Source organism: Tiliqua scincoides, chromosome 16 (genome assembly GCF_035046505.1).
Source record: "Tiliqua scincoides isolate rTilSci1 chromosome 16, rTilSci1.hap2, whole genome shotgun sequence".
NCBI lineage: Eukaryota > Metazoa > Chordata > Lepidosauria > Squamata > Scincidae > Tiliqua > Tiliqua scincoides.
In genome coordinates this window covers 1,353,335-1,379,937 of record NC_089836.1, presented here as the reverse complement: position 1 = coordinate 1,379,937, position 26,603 = coordinate 1,353,335, and the positions used below count along the sequence as shown (strand labels likewise).

The 26,603-nt window shown below is 50.8% G+C and overlaps 1 protein-coding gene across 4 annotated transcripts in view; it reads right to left on the bottom strand.

The window, feature by feature from the left end:
* Window positions 1-26,603, bottom strand: part of SEC16A (SEC16 homolog A, endoplasmic reticulum export factor) — a 40,995-nt gene extending 14,392 nt beyond the window's left edge. For 3 of the 4 annotated variants that reach the window (XM_066610575.1, XM_066610578.1, XM_066610577.1), the window contains exons 1-15: window positions 26,537-26,603; window positions 18,516-22,157; window positions 15,292-15,434; window positions 13,857-13,945; window positions 12,076-12,205; window positions 11,044-11,239; window positions 9,713-9,887; window positions 8,796-8,938; window positions 7,042-7,103; window positions 5,692-5,830; window positions 4,493-4,732; window positions 2,246-2,343; window positions 1,957-2,038; window positions 1,661-1,778; window positions 594-705 (exon numbers count right to left, since the gene is read on the bottom strand). In XM_066610575.1, coding sequence (XP_066466672.1) covers window positions 594-705; window positions 1,661-1,778; window positions 1,957-2,038; window positions 2,246-2,343; window positions 4,493-4,732; window positions 5,692-5,830; window positions 7,042-7,103; window positions 8,796-8,938; window positions 9,713-9,887; window positions 11,044-11,239; window positions 12,076-12,205; window positions 13,857-13,945; window positions 15,292-15,434; window positions 18,516-22,088 — 5,300 coding nt within the window. In that variant the 5' untranslated portion in view covers window positions 22,089-22,157; window positions 26,537-26,603. The remainder of the gene's footprint in view (window positions 1-593; window positions 706-1,660; window positions 1,779-1,956; window positions 2,039-2,245; window positions 2,344-4,492; window positions 4,733-5,691; window positions 5,831-7,041; window positions 7,104-8,795; window positions 8,939-9,712; window positions 9,888-11,043; window positions 11,240-12,075; window positions 12,206-13,856; window positions 13,946-15,291; window positions 15,435-18,515; window positions 22,158-26,536) is intronic. The other variant, XM_066610576.1, reaches the window with a different exon arrangement.

Genomic DNA, 26,603 nt, shown 5'->3' with positions numbered 1-26,603 from the left:
CCCTTGAGAATAAGTTCTGCCTTTCCAGTCCTATGTTCTGTGATGCCTACCAAATCAGATTTGATTGTCCTTCCCCATAGTAGGACTTCAAGGTCATCCCACTAGGTCTTCATCCTCCCTGATCACCTTTTCTGCAGGCCCATTTCTTTCCGTCCCTCTCACTTGTCTTGTCTTTACATTTAGTTCTTTGTTTGGTTCTCCTGTTCCATAAGAGCACCAGTTCTGCTGGTTCATCTAGTCCAGCCTCCTGTATCTCACAGTAGCTGACCAGATGCCTCTCGGGGCACAGAAGACAACAAGAGACCTACATCCTGTTGCCACTCCTGGCTTCCTCTAAAACCCGGGGATTGCATACAGTAACCAGTCACTGGCTACTGCATTGCATGGCTTGTAACCCATGATGGACTTTTCCTCCATAAATCTGTCCAAACCCCTTTTAAAGGGGCCGCTACAAAGATTTCCACAGATTAATTATACACTGGGTTGGACTAGAATTCTTCCAAGACCCAGCTCTAGAATGGTATGATTTTAGTACCCAGAGGGAGGGAGCATTTGCAGGTGAGGTCAACAATGGAACATAATGGCACACACACCTGTGATTTGAGCCAATCAGCACCAGCTTGGCTGATTTCTTTGTGTACACGCCAAATCCAACCTGAGCCATCAGGTAGCAGAAGTGAGCAGCATCCAAGAGGCCTTTTGAAGCTGTAATAGAACACAAAAACAGTGACGTGAAACCAAGCCTGAGTCAGCAAGTGCCACAGTTGTCCAGGACTTTGGGACCTCCAAGAAGCAGAACCACAAGCTCTAGTCACTCAAAGACCCTTGAATGGCGGCTGTGTTGGATTTAACTAGAGAGAGCTCACGCTGTAATGGGTGCCCTTTTAAAGAAGGCCTGTTCCATGACCCCAGAGCAGCACACGGAGGGGAACCAGACACCACCAAGTGCCTCCTGTTCGTCACCTCCCACCCCCACATTTCACCCCAGCTCTTCACTGGCCCAGCTGGCTAGTGGGTCATTTTGCCAGGGAAGAGGGAGGGAAAATCTCAGCTCAGCAGCAAGACCCGGTTTCCTGTTCCAGCAACTAGACACAACCCCGTTCCCACTGGGCCCCAGAGGTCCAGTGCTGCAACAGGGAGATAGCTCCGAGTACCTCCCCACTCCGAAAGCTACAAGCAAGCTAACCAGATTTGCAAACTAGGGCAAATCTTTGGGAGGGTGGACAAAGGCTCAAAGGCAGAACTCTGCTTTGAGTGCAGAAGGTTTCCAAATCAATCCCTGAATGCCTCTTCAGGCAAGAGGACCAGGAAAATCTCCTGGAGACTGCAGATTCTTACCCTTGCCATAAATTTAAAAAACCCAACACAGTCAACAGCAGGCAGTGCCTCGCACAAAGCTCATGGCAATGAAGGAACTGAGCCCAAGAAGAGCCCTCACTTTGCAAGGAAGGAAAGGCTCCTGAAAGAGCCCAGGAACCGTCAGATTTAAGAACTCCTGCTGTGATGCCACAGCGCTCTTGAGTGGGCTTTCAAAAGGTGTCTCAAGGCACCCACGTTCCCACAGACAGCTGTGATGGTCATGATATTTTAGTAAGTCCAGCTATTTGGAGCCTTTTGGATTCAGGGGCTCCCCCCCAGACTGAACCCCCCGCCGGGTTACCAAGTGTGTCGCCCATGGTGGTGATCGTCCGCAGCTCCACTTCCATGCCGTTGGTCACGTTGGACAGAACCATGGCCAGATGGGGTCTCCAGTCTCCCCACTTCTCATCTCCACAGCACTAGAAAGAGCAAGGGAGAGTCTGACTTGGTTAGGCGCAAAGGAGAGTTGCACGGAACATGAGGACTTGAGGGTACGCTGATGTTGCATTTCAACGGAGGAACGCACAGCTCTCCATACAATGTGAGAAAGGCAACACCACACAGGAGTCTCCATGGCTGGTCACTCCTCAGACTCACTGTGGACGCTGCAGGCATCCTGCCAGACATGAGTTGATACACCGTCTGCAGTGGGTCGTTAATTGGAAGGCTGTTGGCAAATCTGGGGAGACAAGCAGACAGAGGACAGCGGTTTGTGCCTCCCAAAAAGGGAGCTCTCTTTCTACTGAGAGAGACCCAAGAGAGGCCTGGGGCACCTTCAACATACACAGTGGGAGTTGGGGCATGAGGTTCTGCAGGTGAGAGCACTGCTGGATTTGGGTCACTGAGCAATGGGGCTGAGAGACAAGCAGGCAGAGGCAAGTCCTACCTGGTCATAACTCTGGCATGAGTCCTGCTGTCCATCTTGCTGGCGAGCAGCAGAGCGTGACCCCAGAGCCCATGCTTCATGGCCGACTCCAGGGCATCCTGCGGAGACAAGCGGGGCAGCCAGTCAAGGGGGATGCAAACTGCAGGGAACCGCATCAAGGACAAAGAAGGAGTCAGTGAGGTCCAAAGCAGACGACCCAACTCCTTCAGAGAAGACGGGCCAAAGCAGAGGCCCGAAAGAGATCTCAGCTGGGCAGGCTTAGACGGGAGAAAAAAAGGAATTAGTGGCTTGAAGTGGCTAAGTTTGCAGACGACACCAAACTTTTCCGAGTGGTAAAGACCAGAAGTGATTGTGAGGAGCTCCAGAAGGATCTCTCCAGACTGGCAGAATGGGCAGCAAAGTGGCAGATGCGCTTCAATGTCAGTAAGTGTAAAGTCATGCACATTGGGGCAAAAAATCAAAACTTTAGATATAGGCTGATGGGTTCTGAGCTGTCTGTGACAGATCAGGAGAGAGATCTTGGGGTGGTGGTGGACAGGTCGATGAAAGTGTCGACCCAATGTGCGGCGGCAGTGAAGAAGGCCAATTCTATGCTTGGGATCATTAGGAAGGGTATTGAGAACAAAACGGCTAATATTATAATGCCGTTGTACAAATCGATGGTAAGGCCACACCTGGAGTATTGTGTCCAGTTCTGGTCGCCGCATCTCAAAAAAGACATAGTGGAAATGGAAAAGGTGCAAAAGAGAGCGACTAAGATGATTACGGGGCTGGGGCACCTTCCTTATGAGGAAAGGCTACGGCGTTTGGGCCTCTTCAGCCTAGAAAAGAGACGCTTGAGGGGGGACATGATTGAGACATACAAAATTATGCAGGGGATGGACAGAGTGGATAGGGAGATGCTCTTTACACTCTCACATAACACCAGAACCAGGGGACATCCACTAAAGTTGAGTGTTGGGAGAGTTAGGACAGACAAAAGAAAATATTTCTTTACTCAGCGCGTGGTCGGTCTGTGGAACTCCTTGCCACAGGATGTGGTGCTGGCGTCTAGCCTAGACGCCTTTAAAAGGGGATTGGACGAGTTTCTGGAGGAAAAATCCATTATGGGGTACAAGCCATGATGTGTATGCGCAACCTCCTGATTTTAGGAATGGGTTAAGTCAGAATGCCAGATGTAGGGGAGGGCACCAGGATGAGGTCTCTTGTTATCTGGTGTGCTCCCTGGGGCATTTGGTGGGCCGCTGTGAGATACAGGAAGCTGGACTAGATGGGCCTATGGCCTGATCCAGTGGGGCTGTTCTTATGTTCTTATGTAAGGCTGTTCACATTGCCCTCAAGAGGCAGACACACCTGCAAGTCAGAAGACACTTTCATCCAGCAGGGAAAGAGACGCCTTGCCCTAACATGGTTCTCTCGAGCCTGGGGCACAGGCCACTCCCAGTCTTGCTACTGGAGATGTCACCACTGGTGGCTTAAGACTCTTCGTGCACAAAGCAGAGACTCCAACCCGGAGCCAGGCCCAGCCCTTCAGTCTCTCCCTGCTTCACAGGCAATCGGGAGGATGACCCAACCTCCTTCCCTTTCAGGACATGATCACCATGCTGTGCAAGAAGCAGTGGCCCTGGGGGTGGGGGTGCAGCATGCTTGACACCTCCCTGCAGGGGCTCCCTGACAGAGCTGGCGGAGGAAGAGGGACAGACAATTCGTTACTACAGACAGTTTCCCTAAAAACAGAGCTGCAGAAGCCAGAAGAGCTTCCTGAAAGAGACATCGCAAGAGGCAAAGAAGACCACAGAAAAGACCATAGTGTGCCGTGAGGAAAAAAAGTGTCAAAAAGCCCTGCTCTAGAGGCAGAAGCAACTGCTCTCAGCGTGAGGGCGACTGTTTGACCTCTCACGTGAGCTGTGGGATGAGGGCTCCTTCCACTGCTTGTTTCACGTCTGTGATGCAGTAGCAGCAGCAAAGGAAAGGCCAGCCTTGCTTTGTGCAAGGCCTTTTAGAGGCCTTCATTTATTCATAGAAGTTCATCTTTCATATATATACATTTATGTAAACGTATGTAAATTTATTCAAATTTTAAATGTAAATTAATTTTTTCCTCCCGGCCCCAGACACAGTGTCAGAGAGATGACAAAATCTTTGGACACCCCTGCTCTAGAGTGATGGAAACTCCCATGGGATGCATTTGTCACACACAGTCTTGCTCCTCCTAGGTGACCCCCCCACTTCAGCACAGTCGGTCACCTTCTTGCGCCCATAAAGCAGCAGCTCTCGGAATCGCTCCGTCTCCTTCTCCAGGCTGTCGGCTGAGGGCAGGAAACTCTCCGTGAGAAACGACAGCTGTGCCTCCCCGGACTCCTCCACCTGTTCCAGGGCCTCGTTGGTGAAGTCGATCAGGTTGGCCTCGTTGGGCGACTTCCCTGGGAGCCACACAGTCTTGTGGTCCTGCAGCAGGAGCTCCGCGATGTCTGTGCCCACCACCGTCTACAAAAACAGACGTTCCAGAGTGTTTAAAGAAAGAGTTTGGGCAAGGACACGTTTGCATGATCTGGGATACCCACAAACACAGACTCAGGCCTGAGTCCCTGTGAAGGGAGGGCAGAAGTCCCAGAACCATTTCGGCCCAAGGCAGCGCTTGCCCTCTTCAATCCTTGATCAGGAGCAGGGGCTTGGAGGGAAAGCTCCCTTCTCACCCCAGAAGGTGGCCCATTTTATTAACACCAGCAAGGAAGTGACAGCGTACAAGAGCAACAGCAGCAAACCACCACAGCCTCCTCCAGCTCGCCCTCCCAGCCTGCTGGCTGACACAGGGCAAAATCGACCACAGTGAAATCCTCCTGCTCGAACCTTGTGGAAACAACCAGGTGCATTGCAAAGCCCCATTCACTCCCGTGGGGACCTGCACAGGACAAGTACTCTGTGGTGGTGGACCAGGTTCTGTTTGATCAGACCTGCGTGTTTCCTGCTCTGGTGGGAGGAGGATGAAGGGGAGTTGCAGGAGATGAAAAACAACAAAGGTCTTGAGAACTTGGACAGGCTATTTAGAACTAACAGGGTAGGTGTAAACCTCAGAGTCACTATACAGACCAAATTGTTAGCCATTATTCCCTTCATTTAGTTTTGCACAGTTAACTGGACATGACTGGAAGGCATTTCTTGTTCATGTCAGTGACCTCTAATCATGGCCAGGAGGCCTTCTGAGAAGGTCAGGAGCAACCCCTGGAGATCGGGCATGGCTCCGGGGTATGTAATTGCAGCACAGCCCCCCATAGAGTTCATTATCTGTAGAATTTAGTGCCCGCAGGGGGTCCTGGAATGGATCCCCCACAGATACTGAGGGCCCATTGTATTTCAACTTCATGTTAATGAAGAGAGAACGTTTACAAGCTGGAGAATTCATCTTCTATTAAGGATAGAAGAAGGATTTCAGAGGCGGTTCGTACCCCGTTTTGTCTGCACAGAAGAACCACGAAGTCCCAGAGCAGCCGTGCAGACTCCTTGTCAATCAGGGCGTCGTTTTGAGAGCAGCGAGTGGCTTTGTTCTGGGCAAAGTTAATCACGTCCACTTTGTGGGTATCATCTCTGGAAGGAAGAAAGAGCGGCCTTGACAAAGTCTGCAGGCAGTGAGAAGCTGAGCCGCAGTGCCACCGAAGGTAAGTGGGAACAGCAGCTGGGCCCACATGTTTAAAGCTGGCCCTATGCAACATCGTGAACCTTGGGAACTACTCAGGGTCTCATTGCACATGGCACATTCGTCTTGTATGTATTCGTATTTGTCTTCTTGCACACTTTGGTCCAGCAGGCATTTTTCTTTTCACTGGCATCAAGCGGCCAGGAAAGCTGGGCTCTTCCTTGCCACTTACTTCACTATGTGAATTATTTTGTTAAAAATGGGATATAAGCACCATGTACACTCCTGTGTAAGTTGATCTTATAAGTTGATAAGACAAGGAAAGGTTTCAAGCCAGAAATCATGGAATCAGCTATGACACATCGGTAAGTCAAGGGTGAAACTTTGGGGTGCATGAAAGTCTTTGAAACAGATCATTTTGTCTGATTATACCTGAGGCCTAATCCTGCAAAATGACTTACCAGTAATTGTTCTGAAATAGCACAAACACAGCTATTCTCCAAACAGGAAAAAGGTGAAGGTGCTTATGAGAGTTGTAGGCTTTGTGAGGAGTACAGTACTGTACTTCCATAGCAGCAGCCCTCACAAAGACTACATCTCCCATAAGCTCCTTCACCTTTCTTCCTATTTGGAGAATAGCTCCATTCTTGTGCTACTTCAGAACAAGGCAAAGCAGCTCTGTTTTTTTCCTGCCTGGGTTACCCACCTCAGCCCAGTCTCTCCCCCCCCAAGCAGCTCACCAAGCAGCTGTTCTCAGAAGCCGAGGAGGCCTTACCACATTGACCTGTGTGTAAGTTGACTCAGGTTTTCAGGATAAATTTTGTGTATAATTTTTTGACTTATACACAAGTATATACAGTATTGTAATAATCACCCTGCTGCTCTCCCTTCTTCAATTTAATGTTTTAACAAGTAACAGCTGCACAAGGATTGAAGACACTGGAGCATGCAGTAAGAACAAGTCACATTTTACAAAGCTGTGAAATAGAAAGAGAGGACATCACCAGCAGAGCCCACCAGGTGACAGCATGACCATGAGATGCTACTTCCCCTCAAGCCCTGCGAGTTGCATCCTGCCTACATCAACTGTGACAGCAGATCATGCACAAGAGACTCAAACCAACACCTATGCAGGGGAATAGAGAACACTGAGCAGACGTACTTGGTTAAGGGGCCAGGGAAGGCTCTCATCTCTTCTTGCTCCGGAGAGTGCTGCATCATCACCTAGGAAGCAAAGCAAGGGAAGAATCAAGCACCTGTTATTTAGCTTCTTGTCTCTCTTCTTGCTCTGCAATTTGGGCATCAAGGGAGACTTGTGCCGAGTCAAAAGCTCACCCTTCTCCCAGTTCAATTAAGCAAGTTCAGCAAACAAACAAATGAAGCTCTTTCAACAAAGTCACTTTTCCTTTTTGTACCAACTGCCTTACACCCAAATCCAAAAAGCTTTGCTGGCTCCCCATTCTGATCCTGGGGTTAACTAAGAGTGCTGATTTTGGCCTTTAGAGCCCAGAACGGCCTGGGACTGGGATCTCTGAAGGGCCACCTTTTCTCATCACAACCTGGTTGGGAAATAAAATGTGAGAGGCCCTAATCCAAGAGCCCCTTCCTTCTGGGGTTAAACAGCTGAATTGTGCAGGCAGGCAGGCAGGCAGGCAGGATACTCTTTGGGTAGGAGTTGCAAACTTTCAGACAACTGCTATCTTTCAGGTGCCAAACAAAGAACATCCAGTTACCTTGGCCCTTCAAGTTTAAAAAAAAAACACACACAAAAAACACAACTGATCACTATTCTAAATCATTTCTCTTACAGTTGCACTGTTATTACTTTATACTTGTAAGCCACTTTGATGGTCTTACATGAAAAGTGCTATATACATCCAGCAAATAGATATGACTCCTTTCTATAACATCCACCCTCCCAGCTCATAGCCATTAATGCTATGCTTTTCACCTGCTGTTCTTGTTGCTTCTCATCATTTCAACTGTTGATTTGATTCAACATGTGTGAAAGGAGAGATATAAATCCTTAAATAAATCAACCCCCATTTTCTGGGGTATGAATTAAGGTGGGTGTAACCAAACAAAGCTGGGGGGAACAAACTGAAGCCCGATGAGTCAGTGGTGCAAAGCAACAGTACAGACATAACCTGATTATCCATGGATTTTTCACCAGTGGTTTTATCTCAATGAGATGAAAAAGATCTAAAAAGTTGTTTAACAATAGCCTCATTAGTGCAGGAGAGGACAGCTGACAGACAATCTGTCAATCATTCTCCCTTCAGGTGCTTAGAACAGCTTCATTCCCAGGTAAGGGACCCCTCTCTTCCCCTTGAGCATGTGAAAGAATGCAAATGATTATCACTAAGGGAGGGGTCAATGCCTGGGAATGCAGCCTTTCTAACTGTCTGGAGAGAGCATGACTGATTCTGCCTGCCTGATTCTTCTGTCCTGCATTACAGTGGTTGGTCAGCAAGGCTGTTTTTAGATCCCTGAGCAAAGGGACATTGTTTTTTAAATGGATGGTATCCACCATTTGGGTGCTGGGAGCAGACTCAACCTGTATTTTCCATATAAACACAGGGAGTTACAGTCTTGTTTCCACATTTGACTTCAGGCCTGTGAGGAAGATCACCATTACTGGCATGTTACAGAATCACACTGGGGCAGTTCTAACTAGTAAGCCCCCAGCTGAGCAGAATTTGAGCCCATGTTCAAATCCAGTGGTCCCTGCTTCAGTCAGAACAGCTGTACAAACCCCTGGTACACCTTAAATCAGTTTGATACTTGACCACACAGTATGTGGAGAAGCTCATTAAGAGGGCATCTGCTAACTGCATTATTTTTGGCAACAGGAAGACATATCCTGGGCACCTGGGAATTGCGTTCCAGCCACTCATGTATTTCTCACACATTTACCTCCATGCTGTGCAGCTCAACGAGCGCTGGCTGTCCTTCCGAAGGCAGGTTTGCAAGTACCTTGATCAGGTAGCCCCCAGGACCAAATCTGGCACATACATGAGGCACTGAAAACTTCTCCGGTGTCAGAGGTCTTGAAGGGACTACAGTGGGGGGAGGAAACAGAACACCAGGATGGGCAAGACAACCATCTTGCAGTGTCTGAATGTTTATGTTCACTTTCCACTGCGCTGGGTTCTATTGTTGCCACAAAGCTCCTAGTCAGCCCAGATATGAAGCCACCACCCTTCTGCTTTTTCCACCCCATGCCGTCTTCTCACCATGCACCCATAATCGGCCAGAACAAACATTTAAGAGTGACATCACACTTTAACCAATTTGGCACAGGCTGATTCCAGCGCTCCACCAGACTCCTTTTAAGATCCTCTGGAGAAGGAGTCCACAGAGATGCCATAGTCCTCCTAGAAAATGCTTCAAAGGCCTCACATGTTCTATGGTCAACACTAAATAGGTGCGCCATGGCCCTTTGGGTGATGGGGTGCACTCACAGGGGTGTGGAAGAATGTCCCCAGTCACCCCTCCAACTGACTTTCCCAAGTGTCGCCATCTTGGATCTTGTGAGATTTGGGTGCCATCCTCTTGGATGCTGCGAGATCCAAGATGGCAATGCCCAACTGAGCAAGGAAGAAAGGACTGCGGGGGCCCCACGACCCCAGTAAATTTTGGAACCACTGAGGTAAGCTGCCTGGACAGGAAGAGGCCTGGAACCAGAAGTGACCCACTCAGGGCTCCTTGAAAGAAGAGCTCAGTAGGAAGAATAAATGACACGCCTTAGGGAGAAGACCGTCACAAGGTGGGCATTCTTCTCCCTGCCAACTACCTAAATTAAACCAATGCCGTAGTATTTTAGGCCATACCTTGTTCCGCAGCTGGCCAAGCACCGTTGGCAGAGTAGCTGTAATCTGTGAAGGGTGGCTGGCTGTCATAGTTGGTGTATTCCCCATAGGAATACTCCATCTGGAGTGAAGCTGGCTGGTGGGTGACGTCATAGGTACCAGCTGTCAGGTCATGATTGCTCCGATAAAGCTGGCTCTAGAGCAGAGACCAAACTGTTTGCATTAACACAGGAAGCAAGAGCTCATAATAACTTAAGAGCATAATCCTAACCAATTTTCCAGCATTGAGGTAAGGGCAATGCAATTCCAAGATAAGGGCACAAACATTGCCTAACCTTGAGGTGGCCTCCATGACTGCCCCGCAACTGCAGGATGCAGCACGTGTCCCACTGGCAAGGCTATGCCACTGCTGGAAAGTTGGTTAAGACTGCACCCAAAATAAAACTAAAAGGGGCCAATTCAAATGCTAGACCAAAAAAATGCTTCCACGTCTTCGTGCTGGGCTGTGATGCTTGCAAGCTGCTCAGCAAGTGAAATGCCCCGGTCGTGTTCGCTACTTAACTAAGTTCTTCGTGTTTTGCCTATCAGGCATTCTGAAGACACAGGCGCCTCTGAAACATGCCAACGTGCCCCCCTGCCCCAATTCTGAGATTCCAAGCAAAGTGCTGAGTCGCAAACTGTGGCTTAGGTGATCCCCACACAAATCAGGCCCAGCCAGAATAAGAGACATACTGGAGGCTGGGCTGTTGGTAACAAGGATTACCCCAGGGGTGCCCAAACCCCGAGCCTGGGGCGACTTGCGGCCCTCGAGGACTCTCAATGCGGCCCACTGAGAGCCCCCAGTCTCCAATGAGCTCTGGACCTCTGGAGACTTGCTGGAGACTGTGGTGGCCCGGTGCAACTGCTCTTAGCATGACGGCCAACTGTTCGACCTCTTGTGGGACAAGGGCTCCCTCCACTGCTTGCTGTTTCATGTCTGTGATGCAGCAGTGGCAGCAAAGAAAGGCTGACCTTGCTTTGTGCAAGGCCTTTTATAGGCCATGAGCTATTGCAAGACCTTCATTCATTCATGTAAGTTCTATCTCTAATGTATTCACTTATGTACATTTATTCAAATTTGAAATGTAAATTAACTTTTTTCCCCCGGCCCCTGACACAGTGTCAGAGAGATGATGTGGCCCTCCTGCTAAAATGTTTGGACACCCCTGGATTACCCTGAGAGGCTTTGGGGGGAAAACCAGGTCCAGGCACTTTAGGATGGGGTGGGGCATAGCAGCAGAGCTCAGGACTTCCCAGTGCTCCCCAGGCCCGCCAACCACAGCAGGGAAAGCAAACATTCAAGGCCTCCTTACTTGCTGGGAGCGGGAGCTGAAACTGCTTTGACGGCTGCGCAGACTTTGAGAGCTGCGCAGGCTGTGGCCAGAGTGCTCGCTGTGAACGCTGCGCCGATCAAAATCGTCCCCGTATGGATCCCGGCGAGGTTCCAGGTCATCATCGAAGCTGCCAGTGGAACGAGGGTCATATTGCCAAGGATCGTATTGGGGGTGGCTACAAAGCAGACCAAGGAAAGATCACCAAAGAGGCCTGGAAGAGCTCCAACCTGAGCGTTCCTTTCCACACAAGGGATACTTTGACTCGACTATGCCAACAGTGGTGGAGCAGGCCTGATACCGTACTGTGGGCAAAATCAAGCTGTCCGTGAAAGCCAAGAGAATGACTCAACGCCATTCAACTAGCAAGTGCCAGGGAGAGGGCAAGCTAAAAGCACCAGGCAGCAAAAATATGGTGGCTTTGCCAAGTCACCGCAGTTCATAGGACAACTGACAGCATGCAGTGTTGCTTTACCTCCTTTGTCACAACCTGCTGCTAATCTTTGAACTGCTTTTTGTTGAAAAGCAGCATATAAATATTCTTAACAACAACAATGAAGAAGTAGAAAAATAAGTGAAGTGAAAGAGCTCCACCTGTTCCTGGAAGGGAGACAGGACTGGACGCAGGAGCAGATTCCTGCCTCATGCTTCTAGAAAACTCTTGCTTGAGAGGCCTGCCTCTCAGGAGCAGGTGGGAGGAGCAGCCTGGTCAGGAACACCCTCTGTCCACTGCAAGAAAAACACCTTCTTCTGCAGCATGGAAGCTCTGCTACTAAAAGATGCCCCCTTCCGGCTGCTGACACCACCGCCACTAAGGACAATCTGACTGCTGAACCTCTGTTTCAAGAAGCTGCAGCATTTATTTAACCTCAATGCTCAGAATTTTATCCCAGTGTCTTGCAAGTGTAATTCCTCCAAGAAAAACTCACTATTCACAAGAAACACACCCCCCCCCCCCCAGAATCATTTTATTGAAACAAGGCAAGTCCCGGAATCACCCAAATCATGACCAACCTGCTTCCATAGGCTTCCCTCTTCTGGTAGGGGTTCTGATCTGCATCGTACCAGTACTGCGGGTCGTAGCCCCTGGGGTCTCGGAACCTGGCGGCGTACGCCGACGAGTAACGGTCGTTGCGGCTAGGATCTTGAAAAGACAAGAGAAGCTGTCATGCTCAGGAGAAATACTGCATGACTCTCCAACCGAAGCTGCCACCCAGCATCCAATCATGGCAACCTAGGTGCTTCAAGTTGTGCTTTAAAATCATATTTAAACATAGTAGTCCCAGTACTGCGTAGATAAAAGAGCTGGAGGACCGTGGGATTCTCTGAGCTACAGAAAGACCAGCACTGAATGATTCCCCCCCCCCCAAAAAGACTCAAGGACTTGGATCTTTAAGAGAACATATTTTATTTTCTGTGATCCAATAGAGACATCAGAACTCCATCACTGCCTGCTCCCAGTGAGCTTGCTTGCTTCACTCACTCACACTGTTTTTAGGTTCAGCAGATTTGTAGTCAGATCTTACGGACATTTAGCAGGGAGTAAATTCAGGACGTACACCCAACTGCATATAAGACTGCAGCCAAGGAGTGTCAGAACAATTTCACCACTTCCTCTCACGTTTTTCTTTCTCTAAGAAAGTGTGTGTGTTGTAAAAGCCTCTCCTTTCCAAACTGCCAAGTAACAGGGAAAGGAAGAGCAGGCTCTGTGGCTATAAAAGCAAAGGAAGTGAGACTCCATCACAGCCATGTTCCTAGAAGTGATCAGTTTTCAGCCTACTGGGAAACTCCAGATTGAGGGGTCCTGTCCTGCAGAAGAGGTAATCCAGTTGACGGTGTCTTCCTCCACTGAAAACATTTTCAACAAGTGCATAACTCCAGCTGCTCAAGTTCACCCCCTCAGAAAGGCACCATTCGTTCTCTTACAGATGTAGACCAATTAACCAGTTACCACTGAGCCCACATCCCACCCTTTCAGACTTGACCTGGACTTGGTTTGCCCCAGGTTTGGCTAAATGCTGCTCTGGCTCTCCCTCACTGACCTTAAGGAGATCCAGCCACCTGGTTCCAGGGTGACCAGCGTCTTAAACTCCCTAAAACCCCTTATTTCTGGGGCTGTTTTCTGACAGCTACAGCTTTGAAAAGTAGTCACCAGCAAGCACCTGGATCCAGCCACTGACCAGCCACCTCCCCCTCCTGGTAGCCAGGATTGCTAGAAAGAACCAGCAACCCCCCCCCCCCCCAGGATACATATCTCTATCCAGCCACTACCAGTTGGTGGAATCTTTGTATTTTAGAGTTGCTACCCAGGGTTCAAATATATGAACCACCCAAAGATGCCATAAAAGTGTCATAACGATATTCAGTGGACAGGAAAAAAGAAGAGAACAGAAATAAAATAAAAAAGCCAATTTTGCATTAATTATTACTTTACGTACTAATTACAGTGTGCCCTTGGTATCTCTGAGGGATCGGTTCCAGACTCTCCGCAGATTTGCTGAAATTCGCACGGAGGCAGGGGTTGTGATGCCACAATAACTTACCTGGAGGCCCCTCTAGGCCTTCTGGAGGTCGCACTGGCCTCCCAGTCTCCCAGTGTGTGACCTGCCTCAGAGCACCTCTCAGGCATGATTGGAAGTCGCCTACACAGACTGGAAGTGCTTCGGGTCGTGTCCAGAAGGCCCAGGCTTGGCATGCACGGATGCTCAAATTCGCAGGTGCCAAGCCTGTAGATTAAGGAGGGCCCACTGGATCCCATGATTACAACATGATTCCAGAAACCGCAGCAGCCCTACCTCCATAATCGTGCTGGTTCGCGTAATAAGCTGCATAGTATTCGGCCCATCCACTTTTGGCACCATAATAATCCTCCGGATAACCCTGCCTGGAAAAGGGGGAAAGGGTTATTTGTTTGTTTTAAAGATACAAAACCAGCCAAGTCAGTGAAACAACTGAAAGACACTGGACACTGTCTTGCAACTTGTGGCTGTTGAGCAGTTGCCGCTTGGTAAACAGAACAGGCTGCTTCTAATTTCACATGTTCTACTTGAATGTTTAAGGATCTTCTCACAAGTGTTTACCAGCCTGCTAAGGCCAGGGACATTGGCCTTTCGTGGTTCCCCTTTGCAAGTGGGAAATTCACATGCAGTGTAGCAGGTGCTGGTGGTGGTGTTTCTAAGAGGTCCAGTTCCTGTTTCCAGACTCAACAGCTTTCTAGAATTCATGGTTTCTTGCTGCAACATTCTGGAAGGATCCGGAAAGCACATATCAGGTTGCCCCTGTAGGGCCACCTTGGAATCCTTCGCAGCCTTTGCTTAAACCAGGGGTTCTCAAACCCCGGCCCGGGGTCCACTTGCGGCCCTCGGGGACTCCCAATCTGGCCCGCAGGCAGCCCCCAGTCTCCAATGAGATTCTGGCCCTTGAGGGACTTGCTGGAGCCCACGCTGGTCCAACACGAGGGCTCTCAGCATGAGGGTGACTGTTTGACCTCTTGCGTGAGCTGTGGGACGAGGGCTCCCTCCACTGCTTGCTGTTTCACATCTGTGATGCAGCAGTGGCAGCGAAGGAAAGGCCGGCCTTGCTTTGTGCAGGGCCTTTTATAGGCCCTGAACTATTGCAAGACCTTCATTCATTCATATAAGTTCCATCTCTAATATATTCATTTACATAAATGCATGTAAATTTTTCAGATTTGAAGAGTAAATTAATTCTTTTTTTGTCCCCGTCCCCGACACAGTATCAGAGAGATGATAAGGCCCTCCTGCCAAAAAGTTTGGACACCCCCGGCCTAAACCATTCACCAGAGTTTTCTGACCACTGTATAGTTCCCTCAATAGTAAACTTTGGGAAACAGTGCCATAACAGACTCAGAATGAAGTCAAACACATTTTGCAAAACACTGGCTTATTTTAACCAAATTGCATAATTTATTTTTAGCACAATTTTAGTTGCTTCTTAATTCTGCTCCCCAGCCACCATGACCAAAGAACTGCTTGCCCCAAGTAGAATACAGAATACGTCAGCACCACAGGCAGACCCATTCAGCAGGAACAGAATCCGAACGTACTCCACAATACCAAGGGGAGGCAAACTCTGGGCTCAGGGAGACCCCTTGCAGGACTCTCTGCAGGTGCTTGGACTTTTGCACTTCCTGGAACTGCCTGCTGCAGGTAAACTAAGCACACCACAGACACACAGAACCTCAGGGAGAAGCATTTTGGAACTGCGCACCTCGATGATGGTCTGTCGGAGGTGTGGCTTGCTCTGGAACTGGGACGCTCTGGTTCCACGTAGCGGTAATCCCCGGGGTTCACATAGGCTGCACTGCTATCATACTGAGAATAACGCGGGTCATATCTGCCGTAGGCATCCTCCTGGAAGCAAAATCTTTTGTATGACTCACCAGTCAAAAGTCAACCAAACCTCAACTCCCACATTCTCCCACCCAACCCTTTTCAATTAGTTCAGTTAGAGACATTTCTAAAACAGATTCTCATGCATTAGAACAAGAGGAGAATTCGCACAAATCCTTTTTGATCCTACAAAGTGACTTCCCAGTTAACGATCACCATATGGCACTCTTCTTCTGGACCCAAGAGCTCCACCATGTACAGTGAGAAGCACATCAAATCATACCTGCACCGACCCAACCAAAGGGCCCTTTACCCATGTGGTTTTTCAGACTCATATCGGTCTCAATTCTCCTCCTCAGCAAATGCAAAGTTAAAGCGAATTTGGGAAGTTCTCTCTAGGACAGGGGTCTCCAAACTTTTTGGCCAGAGGGCTGCATCAAATATCTGGCACGGTGTTGGTTGAGGGCCGGAAAAAAAAAATTTAAATATAAAATTTATTAAATAAATTAGAGATGGAACTTAGATGAGTGAATAATTGAATGAATGGGATCATTCATTCAATCTCTCGAACACCCTCCAGATGCAACCTGTTTGGTCAAGTGGGTCAGAGGTTTTCAAGGGACAAGAGGCTCGCCATGGGCCAGACAGAGACTCGCCACGGGCCGCATCTGGTCCCAGGGTTGGGGTTTGGAGACCCCTGCTCTAGGCAAAGGGACTGTGCTCACACGAACAGGATACTTAGGGCGCAATCCTAAGCAGGCGTACTCAGAGTTCTACTTAGTTCAATGAGTCTTACTCCCAGGTAAGTGTATACACGATTGCAGCTAGAAAAAGCAGTCAATTCTCTGCTCTGTGGAACGGGCAGCACTTCTCAAGCAGGCAGAATTGGTTCCAGGGTGACCAGCATCTTAAACTCCCGAAAACCCCTTATTTCCGGGACTGTTTCCTGACAGCTGCAGCTTTGGAAAGTAGTCACCAGCAAGCAGTGATGCCAATTCCTCCAGTCCAACCAAGGGATTAGTTCAGAGTGACCAAGACCTAGTTCCAACAGAGTCATTACAGCAGTAACGCCTGTACTATCAGGAGGGGGGAAAAAGCCACAGGGCTTTTTCCAGGGCTGCAAGTTGTTCCTGGGAGATCAAGCCTAGAGACCTTTCAGAGGATTGATTATCCAGTGGGGCAGTAAAGGCCAGGGCCTGCTGGCAGGCACAAGGAGCATATTTTAGCTTCAATGTGATACTCCAACAGAAAAGGAAAGGGAACTCCGATCAGAGTCTTTCCTTTTGCCAAGAGCTCACAACCCCATTCACAGAATTGTATGTCAGGGTTCCTTAACAAAACCCACAAGGCCTACTCCTCAACTAGCCCTTTTTGGTCATATCGCATTCCATCCTATAGTACAGGGGTGCCCAAACCCCGGCCCTGGGGCCACATGCGGCCCTCAAGGCCTCTCAATGCGGCCCTCAGGGAGCCCCCCGTCTCCAATGAGCCTCTGGCCCTCCGGAGATCTGTTGGAGCCTGCACTGGCCCAACGCAACTGCTCTCAGCGTAAGGGTGACTGTTTGACCTCTCGCGTGAGCTGTGGGATGACGGCTCCCTCCACTGCTTGCTGTTTCACGTCTGTGATGCAGTAGCAGAAGGAAAGGCCAGCCTTGCTTTGTGCCAGGCCTTTTATAGGCCTTGAGCTATTGCAAGACCTTCATGCATTCATATAAGTTCATCTTTAATATATTCATTTATGTAAACTTATGTAAATTTATTTAAATTTTAAATGTAAATTCTTTTTTCCCCTGGCCCCTGACACAGTGTCAGAGAGATGATGTAGCCCTCCTGCCAAAAACTTTGGACACCCCTGCTATAGTTAAAGGGGCTGGGTTCCACAGGTATACATTATAAGTACTGGGTCTGAATAATGCACAAACTTTAACTGATTTTGGGTGCAATCCTAACCCCATGTGTCAGTACTTTCCAGCAGCCAATGGGACGTGTGCTCCATCCTGCAGTTGGGTGTCACTCACATAAGCCTCCTCAAAGTAAGGGAATGTTTGTTCCCTCAGAGCTGCACTGCCCTTATGTCACTGCTGGAAAGCACTGACATAAGGGGCTAGGATTGCGCCCTTTGTCAACTACTTTGATTTGGGGACCACCTTAGTTTTTCATGGCAGGAAAACAGCTTGCCCTAAACCTCACCCCCAACAGCCATTTTCTCCATGCTTGACAAATTCAGGTTGCCAGAGGCTGACACAGGGACTCACACGAGGCACGCACCCCCCTTCTCCAAGAGGTCCCTGCATGTGATCTCTTCAGTGCCAAGAAGGGAGGAGACAAAGCCAATCTGCTGAGCTCTGGATTAGCCCACTGTTATATGACATGCCCATCATCCTACGGAGCTATACATAAAATCCTGATTTAAGGATATGAAAAGCAGAGGAGGCGCATCACACTCAAGGGCTTTGAGAGTTGGCTCTGCAGGATTCGGATATGAACAGGAGACTGGGAGAGACAGCGACAGCCCAGCACCTCACTTCCGGCAGGAAGGCAAGAGCCCTCCTTTGCTGCACGCACCCAACATTTGGATGCAAATAGGTGGGGACAGCCCACAGCACAGAGTCAGCTTTAAACCAAACGGATCAATTCCTCCCAAGTGGGCCACATGCCTAAGGGGTCCTGCGCACTAGGGAAATCTACTCTAGACTTGTATGCAATTTTATATTAAAATATGCTTACATCCATTTGGTTCATTAACTCACCTGCACTTTTTAAGTGCCCATTTTGACTGCTTTCCATTCTATCCTAGAGTTATAAACCCTAGAATAAATTTTTATTTATGTCTCTAAGATTCTACAGACCTTGGCGGTGAAGCAAAAAAATGCTTCCGCCACAGGAGACCAACATCTTCTCACCAGCCAGTCTGATCTCCTCCTCCCCAGCACCAAAGACGATCCCTGCATCAACCTCAAATGCAGACCAAGAGCTGCTTTTGCCGACCCCCAGCCCGCTTCCATTTATCCCGGCTGTCATTCCGTCCACAGTCACAGCAATTGTGGCTGCCACAAAAAAAAAATGGCTGGGAAAAGGAAAGGAGAACAAGGGGCACTCTACCTGGTAGTAAAGATGCGCTGCCTGGGGACCCAGAGGTGGCGGCGGGTAGGGAGGCTGATATGGAGACTGGTAGAGGCCGTAAGGGTAGGGGGTCTTGTAGTAGTAGGCGTACGGGTTGGGTGGCAGGCCGAAGGCATTTGGAGGCACCTGAGAAGCTTGGGAGTGTTGCGGTTCTTGCTGAGAGGAGGCACCGGATGGATGACTACTGATGCTAGCAGGTGCTGGGGCAGACGGCAAGCTGGTGGTGCCCGGAGCACTCACAGGGTGACCCAACGACAAGGGCTTGTTGTCGGAAGCGGCCTGGCTGTAGCCCACTGGAGGCTGGCTTGGTGCAGGGGCAGGACTTCCCTCAGGAGGCCCCTGCTGATTCAGAGGAACCGTGGGCGGAGGAGGAAGAGGAACGGCCGGCTGCTGCCGCAAGGGGGTCCCTCTATCTGACTGCTCCGTTGGCCAAGTCTCTTGTGTCACCTGTCGGTAGAAACGCTGTTGGTTGTGCACCTCAGGTTCCACCTTGCCAGCAGCAGGATGGGCAGATGGAGGAAATCCCAGGCTGCTGGAAAACTGCTGGTTATGCGCCTGGCTACCGCTTTGCTCCGAGGTCTTTGCTACTGTAAAATCCAGGGCTCCAGAAGGCTCCTGAATCTTCGAACTCTCCTTCAATCTGCAGTGAGTGCTGGTGGGGGCTGTGGAACCTGCTGGAGGGGCGGGGGCCGTGCCCATGTTGCTCTGCGAACCAGAGGCAACAGCCCCAGGCTGGCCAGCAAATTCTGAACTGGCTACCTTTGCACCTTCTGGTGCCAAGTTGAGGGGCAGCTGAGCGGCAGGCTGCACCAGCAAGTTTGCAGAACTAGCTTGTGGCACAGCTGAACTTGTCACAGCAGCAACAGTCGTGGGCAGCAAAGATCCAGGCTGAGCGGCCGGGAGCAGCACATTTTCCCTGGAAGGGGTGTTGCCACTGGGCATGCCCAGCAGAGGGTGACTGCCAACTCCAGGATCTTTCGCTAAGTGGCCTGAGTCGTTCTTGTTCACCTGATTAGCAAGTGGGAAGTGAACAGGCTGAGCCGCAGGAGAGCTCTGATTGGGCTGGGCGATCAAGATAGGCTGGTTCTGCAGGGCCTCCGTAGGCGGAGAAGACAAGAGGCTCGCGTAGCCTGAGCTTGCCTGGGAGCAAAGGGCTTCTTCGTCGCCCACTTTGGGAGGGTTTTCCAAGTTCTCAGAAGACGCGTTGCCAGCTGGAGGCGGCAGGAGGACAGAGCACAGCTTGCTTGGCTGCTGATGGGGCAGCAGCCCTTCATCAGGGGGCTGGACCACCTGAACAGTCTGCCTGGCCGGCACATACACAGCAGGGGCAGCTGGGGCAAGCAGCACATTACCTCCAAAATCGGGCAGCTCGTTGGATGCCCAGAGCGTCGTGGCTGGGCTCTCGCACTGCTTAATGGCTCCCTGAGCTCTGGCTGACGGTCTCTTCTCAGGGATCGACGGAACGTTTTCCAGCAGAGGGCCACTACTGCTGGCAACCGTCAGGGGCAAAGGGTGGGCCTGGGGCATGAAAATGGTTTCCAGATTGTCGGGGGGCTGCTCCAAGTTCCCTGGGGAAGCAACCGGGACCGCTGGGCTCTTCTTGGCACTCCTTCTGTGCGCATGATTCTCTCTCAGCTCCCCGACCACCTTTGCCCGGTCGACTTCTGTGGGCTTCGGCCCCAGCCCATGGGACCTGACCGGCTCAAAAGAGCTGTTGATGCTGGTCTGGAAGACTCCCATCGGTTTGGGGGGGCTGGGAGTTAGCGCCTGGGATAGGCCGCTGTGGTAGTTCTTGCTCAGGTTTGGTTCACTTGGAAGGCCCAAGGGGGAGGAGTCCACCTGCTTGAAGAACCGCGCTGAGGAGTCTTCCTCAGGCCTCCCGCTCTCCTGCTGGATGAAGGTGCCCTGCTCCTGTGGCCGGGCTGAACCGGAAGCACTCCGATGGCTCAAGCAGCTGTAGTTGGAGGAGACACTGTCAGGCCGGACGGGCTGAGGCAACCATTCGGGGGCTTCCAGGTTGGGGCCTCCTTCCACGTGGCTTGCACTGCTGTCCTTGGGGAGCGACAGCCCTGACAGGGGAGCGCCCCGGTATGACTCAGAGACCGCAGTGGAGGGTAGACTGTTGTGGGCCGACAACTCGCTTGGCAGAACCTCTTGGTTCTGGACACATTCCAGGTTTTCAACGTTTTCATACTGTGGCCCAACAAGGCCGTCAGCAGCTCGGTCTTCACAATGGAGGGCTGGATTTTTATGGGTCTGGATGTCATGCGCGCCACATGCAGTTCTGGAGGGCTGCCGGACACCCCCTCCCTTCTGTTGCGTTTCGGCTGGTGGAAGCGTGTTTACCTGCCCCTCAGAGAAAGTGGCTGCTGGAACCTGTAGGGCATTCAGTGGCTGATAATAGGTATGCCCCACAGACTGCTGAAAAGGGTCCAGGTCGGCTCTGCCAACCTGGCCACATTCCCCTGACGAAAGGATCTCCTCATTTTCTGCCTCATCCCCTTTGAAAAACATGGAAATGGTCCCTGAATCCGCCTCAGCTGGGTACTGCCCACTCACTGCTTCAGACGTGGCCTGGGGTGGGGCTGTGGGGTTGTTTTCCTGAGTGGTGGGGTGGCCAAGGCCGTAGGTGGTTCCAAGGGGCTGCAGGTAGAAGTGCTCTTGAGGAAACGGGCCTTGCCAGGGATTGGTCGCTCCTGTATTCTGCCAAGCGGCATTGTGGAAGGTGCTCTGCGGGTCGGCCATGCTGGGCGAGTCACCCGTCATCAGTGGTGCCTGTGTGGGATTTTGAACAACAGTCTGCTGTGGAGGGCTCTGATGGGGACCTGGCTGGAAAACACCCACTGCGGGCTGTGTGACAGCGTAGGAGGCATTTTGGGCTGGTGGTTCTGGGTACGGCAGGTAAGGCTGCCCTTGGGGCTGCACGCTTCCCTGGGCAGGCTTCCACTGAGGCACAGTCTGTCTAGGAGGTGGAAAGACAGGCAGCGTTGCTGGGACCAGACTGGGGTCACTTGGGTTTCTGTGAACACCTTGCAGTCTGTCTGGCCCAGAAGCCAAACCTTCGTGTCCACTAACAGAGTTTTCAAGTGCAATTCCTGCGGAATAGGACTGTCCCGGGGGGTTGTGCATGTGCACTTGCTCTGCAGCGCAAGGCATTCCGGCACTGTTATTATTCGTAACGTGTGCAGAGAGTGACAAGAAGGGTGCGGCAAGGTTTGAAAGTGTGCTGTTTGCCCCAGACTGAGACACGGGTGCTGATGAGGATGGAAGCAGTCCATGAGGGTTGTCCAAAGCCTGTGGGTGAGGATGACTAACAACTGGTGGAGAAAAGCCTTGTGACACTGGCAGGCCGCCTTTGGGTGCGCCAAGGGGGGGCATTTGCCTGCCAAAGGCAAAGGGGTCTGTCACTGGTTGCACCGGACCAGCTGCTTGGGAGACCTGTGCATTCGCCCGCCTCCCAAAGGGGCCATTTCGCCAGTACATGTTCTGTGAGGTTGCCAGAGGAGGGGGGCCACCTGCCCCGACAGAGGCTGCCGTTGGTGGGGGCTGCATGGCAGACTTCCAGCCAAGTTCGACAGGGCTCGGGGACTTGTCAGCCGATGCTGTGGACCCTCACACACACTGCAATGGAGGAGACAGAGAAAGAGAATGAGGAACGTGAATTAGCAGTTGTAGAATTCAGTGCAAGTGGAAAAAAAATCATAATAATCGACATTTGCCAGGAAGGTTCCCACCCAAAAGCAACACTGAACGCGACCACACACCTAGCTAAACCAAGAAAGGGGTCTTTTAATTGATGGATTGCTCTTGTTCATTTACATTTTCTGTCTGATCTAAAGCATGACTTAGGCCAGGAATCCACAGTCCTGTTCAGCACAGCAAATATGACTGAGAGGAGCCTTGACCTTCCTCTCCAGCCTGAAGTCAGATCATCCCTACAGTTGCCCTGCATTTGGGGGCACAGCTCAACTCTGGGAAGATGCCCCCCCCCCACTTCCAGCTGAAGGGAAAGACTGGGCTTGCAGAGGCAGTAAGTGCCACAGCAGCACAGCCCCCCCCCCAATGGGCCATGGGGATCAGTCACCTCACACACACACACACCCCACTCCCATTGCAGCATGCAGCTCAAGAGGATGTGAGATTTTATTTCCTTTTACTTACCTGTATTCTTGATACTACCTGTTGCCACAAGCTACAACGTATTTTAAAAATTGTCATCTCACACTTTCAACACCTCCTAAGTGGAAAGTGGTCAACCAGAAAATCTCTTTTCTCTCATGGGAACGTTTGTGTTAAACTCATGAGCTGTAAGCACAATTCTCTCCAAACAGAAAGCAAAGAGATCAAAGTCCATCAAGGAAAACGGCCTTGCCCTGTAGCTACATCCAAACAGTATGCCCACTAAATTATCAGGATGAACACCTCCTTGGGATGATGACTGGCTGATAAGATACACCCACCAGCTCAACATGATAGCCACCTAAAACTCTCACCATGAAGCAAGTGACACACACCCAGCCTAACTGCTCCCTTGAATGAGCAGGGCAGAGCAGAGAAATCAAGGTGACCCTGCAGCAGGCTTGGGTAGAGAAACTTGTCTGGGAGCCCTGACAACTCAAAATTCCTAAACTAGACAGGGAAAGGCATGTCCACCAGGCTAGGAACTTCCATGGACTTCTTTGCAAGGCTGCCCCTGCAGAAATTTAGTGACTATAATAAAGCAGTAATCTCAGGTTTTCAACATTCTCACTGTTTTGCACTCTCATCTGCAAGAGGGATCTGAAGGCCTTAGGGATGGACCTCAACAAGTGGGAAACCCTGGCCTCTGAGCGGCCCGCTTGGAGGCAGGCTGTGCAGCATGGCCTTTCCCAGTTTGAAGAGACACTTGGCCAACAGTCTGAGGCAAAGAGGCAAAGAAGGAAGGCCCATAGCCAGGGAGACAGACCAGGGACAGACTGCACTTGCTCCCGGTGTGGAAGGGATTGTCACTCCCGGATTGGCCTTTTCAGCCACACTAGACGCTGTGCCAGAACCACCTTTCAGAGCGCGATACCATAGTCTTTCGAGACTGAAGGTTGCCAATACAATGTGCCAAGAATACACTGGCAAAAACCCCATTTAAAAAATGGGGTTACACAAATGGCCCTGAAAAAAAGATACATAAATATTGTAATAAACAAAAACAAAAAAGGAAGCCTCAAGTAACATCCTAAAGTTCTGGGAGGAAAACCATTTCCAGTTTTTGGATACCTATTGACCTGCACCTGGGATCTTCCAGCTTAGAACAACATTCCTAAAACACACACCACAATCACATTCAGTGTCACAAGAGACACAGGCGAATCTAAACACTTTCCTCCCTCACTAGTTGGGCAACGCAGCTGCCACTAAATTGATCTAAAGACACTCCAGTCTTTGGGGAATTTGACATCTTTCAAATGAACAAGAACGTTCAACATATAGGCAACTTTACTTCAAATAAATGGCATTATTTGTTTTAATATGTTGATGATGATGATGATGATGATGATGAAGTCAACTCAAATGCCAAGATCTGCATAATAACGAACTTTAAGTGACCCAGCCCAAGTCTACAAGTTTACAGTCAAGGTCCAGAAAGATTCAAGAGGTGCCCAGGCATGTGGAAATACAGTGATGAGGAAGTGAGAGCCTTGCATCAGCACAATTCAGAGCAGACTCAGACTGCGAACAAGGACAAGGCTGTGACCAGCCAAGACCTGCGACCAGGGGGCACATTTCCCCGTTTGAACGAAGGCTGTCAACTGTGGAACTCTTAAGCCAACTTAGAATGCCAGTCCTCTACTCACAATAAAGATTCAATGGATACGATACGCATACGAGCCTACTGACTAGGAGTGTATGTGTCCAGTTCCAATTGGTGTGCCTTTTAGTCAGAGTGAATTATTGCAATGTGCTCTGTGTGGGGCTTCCCTTGAAGAGTACCTGGATGCTTCTGCTTGTGCGAAATCCTTCTGAGTTGTAGTTAACTGGAGTCCAGTCTATGGGGCACAAGGTTCCACTCTTAGAATGCTGCTGCTGCAGTGTTGTTTCTGGGTGCAATTTAAGGTGTCTGCTATTGCCTCCAAAGCCCTAAAGAGTCTGGAACCACCTCCAGTCATGTAGTCCTATCTGCCCCCTACCACAAACCTAAGAGGCCCTCTTGAGGGTCCCATTTGATGGCTGGTGAGGACAAGACCCTCCTGCCAGTGGCCTTTCAACTCCCCACCTGCTCTGTACAAGTCTTTATCACTCATTGATAACACTTTTGCTTCCATAGGCCTGCTGCTTTGCACTCTGTTGATGATTTCCCTTGCTTGTATTGCACACTGTTGCTGATTTGCCTTGCTTGTACTGCCAACTATGGGCTTTCTCAGCTGCGCAATCATTTTGCAGCCTCTTCTCTCAGCTGTTCATTTAGCAAAAGCATATCACTGTTATTTGCTCTTCATAATCCACCTTGCCCTGACCATGAATTGGAAAGACAGGATATAAATGTTTACAAAAAACTGACTAGTTGGTCTATTTGAATAGTATCAATAGACCTGGGCAAGTGACAAGCAAGAGAACAAATATTGGACTTAGAAAGCCAATATTAGATCCTTCTGTTCCTAAAGATCCAGGGGCAGGACCCTGGATCTCTGCTCCAGTGAGCGAAAGGAGCACATGAACAAACTAGGGGCCCAGTCCTATCCAATTCTCCAGTGCTGATGCAGCCACAATGCTACCCTGAGGCAAGGGAACAAATGTTCCTTTACCGTGAGGAGGCCTTCATGACTCTCCCCACAAAAAGATGGAGCACATGCCCTGTTGGAACAGCTGCATCAGCACTGGAAGTTTGGATAGGTTTGGGCCCTAAGTCTCCGACAGGAGGCATCCCCTCCCAGTTCTGGATCGGTAACACTTGGTGGCAGAACATGCACCGATATTGACTGGCTTTCTCCCTAACCAAGGGATCAAATAATTGATCAACAGAATTAACAGGGGAATGATGACTGTGCTTATGACAAAACAGCCCCAAGAACCTTCCTGCAGAAGAGAAGTTGAAATTCACTGCAGGTGCAGGGGGCAGAGGCGGAGAAGGCTTCTCTCTTGGGGATAAGGTGTCCACTTGTGATTACCAGTAATGATTTGTCCTCTTAGGAGTGTGCCTGCTGCATCTCCGAGGGAGTCGCCCTCCAGTCAAGAGCCAGGCACAGAGCAAGGATTCTCAAGTGATGATCCCCTTGGGGGGGGGGGGGTTCCAAACCCTTCCATGTTGAGCTGCACCTGCCCACCTTCGCTCTTCTGCGCAAGAGTGAAAGACAGAGGCACTCGGTCCCCCTTTGCACCTGGTCATCTTGCGCAACAGCCACAAAGCAGCAGGACGACCTGCCCCATAGTGGCTCCCCCCAGAGAGGAGTTGCCCCTGGGGGTTGCTGCCCCTGGGGGCTGTCCTGCCCCTCCCTCCACACAAGAGCAGACCCACAGGAGGAAACCCCCTGCCCCTTTCCAGCTGTGGCCAGGCAGAGGCACTCCTGCCTCCCCCCAGCAGGGGGCTATAGACTGCTCCTGCGCATGGAGGCTCCCCCCCGCCTCCCCCAGCCCAAGCTTCCCTGCCCCTCCCTCTCCACAAGGGCAGCCTCAGAGGATGACGCCCCCCCCCCAGCCAGACAGCCAAGCAGAGGCACTCACGGGAAGCCCCAGCCTGAACAGGGGGCGGGGTATACTGCTCCTGCGCATGGAGGCTCGCTCCCTCTGGCTGGGCCTGGACAGGCGCCTCCCCTCCCCTCTTCTCCCCCCAAGCAGGGGGTGGGGTAGACTGCTCCTGCGCATGGAGGCTCGCTCCCTCTGGCTGGGCCTGGACAGGCGCCTGCCCTCCCCTCTTCTCCCCCCAAGCAGGGGGTGGGGTAGACTGCCCCTGCGCATGGAGGCTCCCTGCCCGCCTCCCCCCAGCTGGGCCTGGCCAGCGCCTCCCCCAGCCCCGCCCCCGCGGAGCTCACCCGGGGCCACCTCAGCACCGCCAACCGGCCCTCAGCGCGACAGCCGCCATCTTGGAGCATCCGGCTC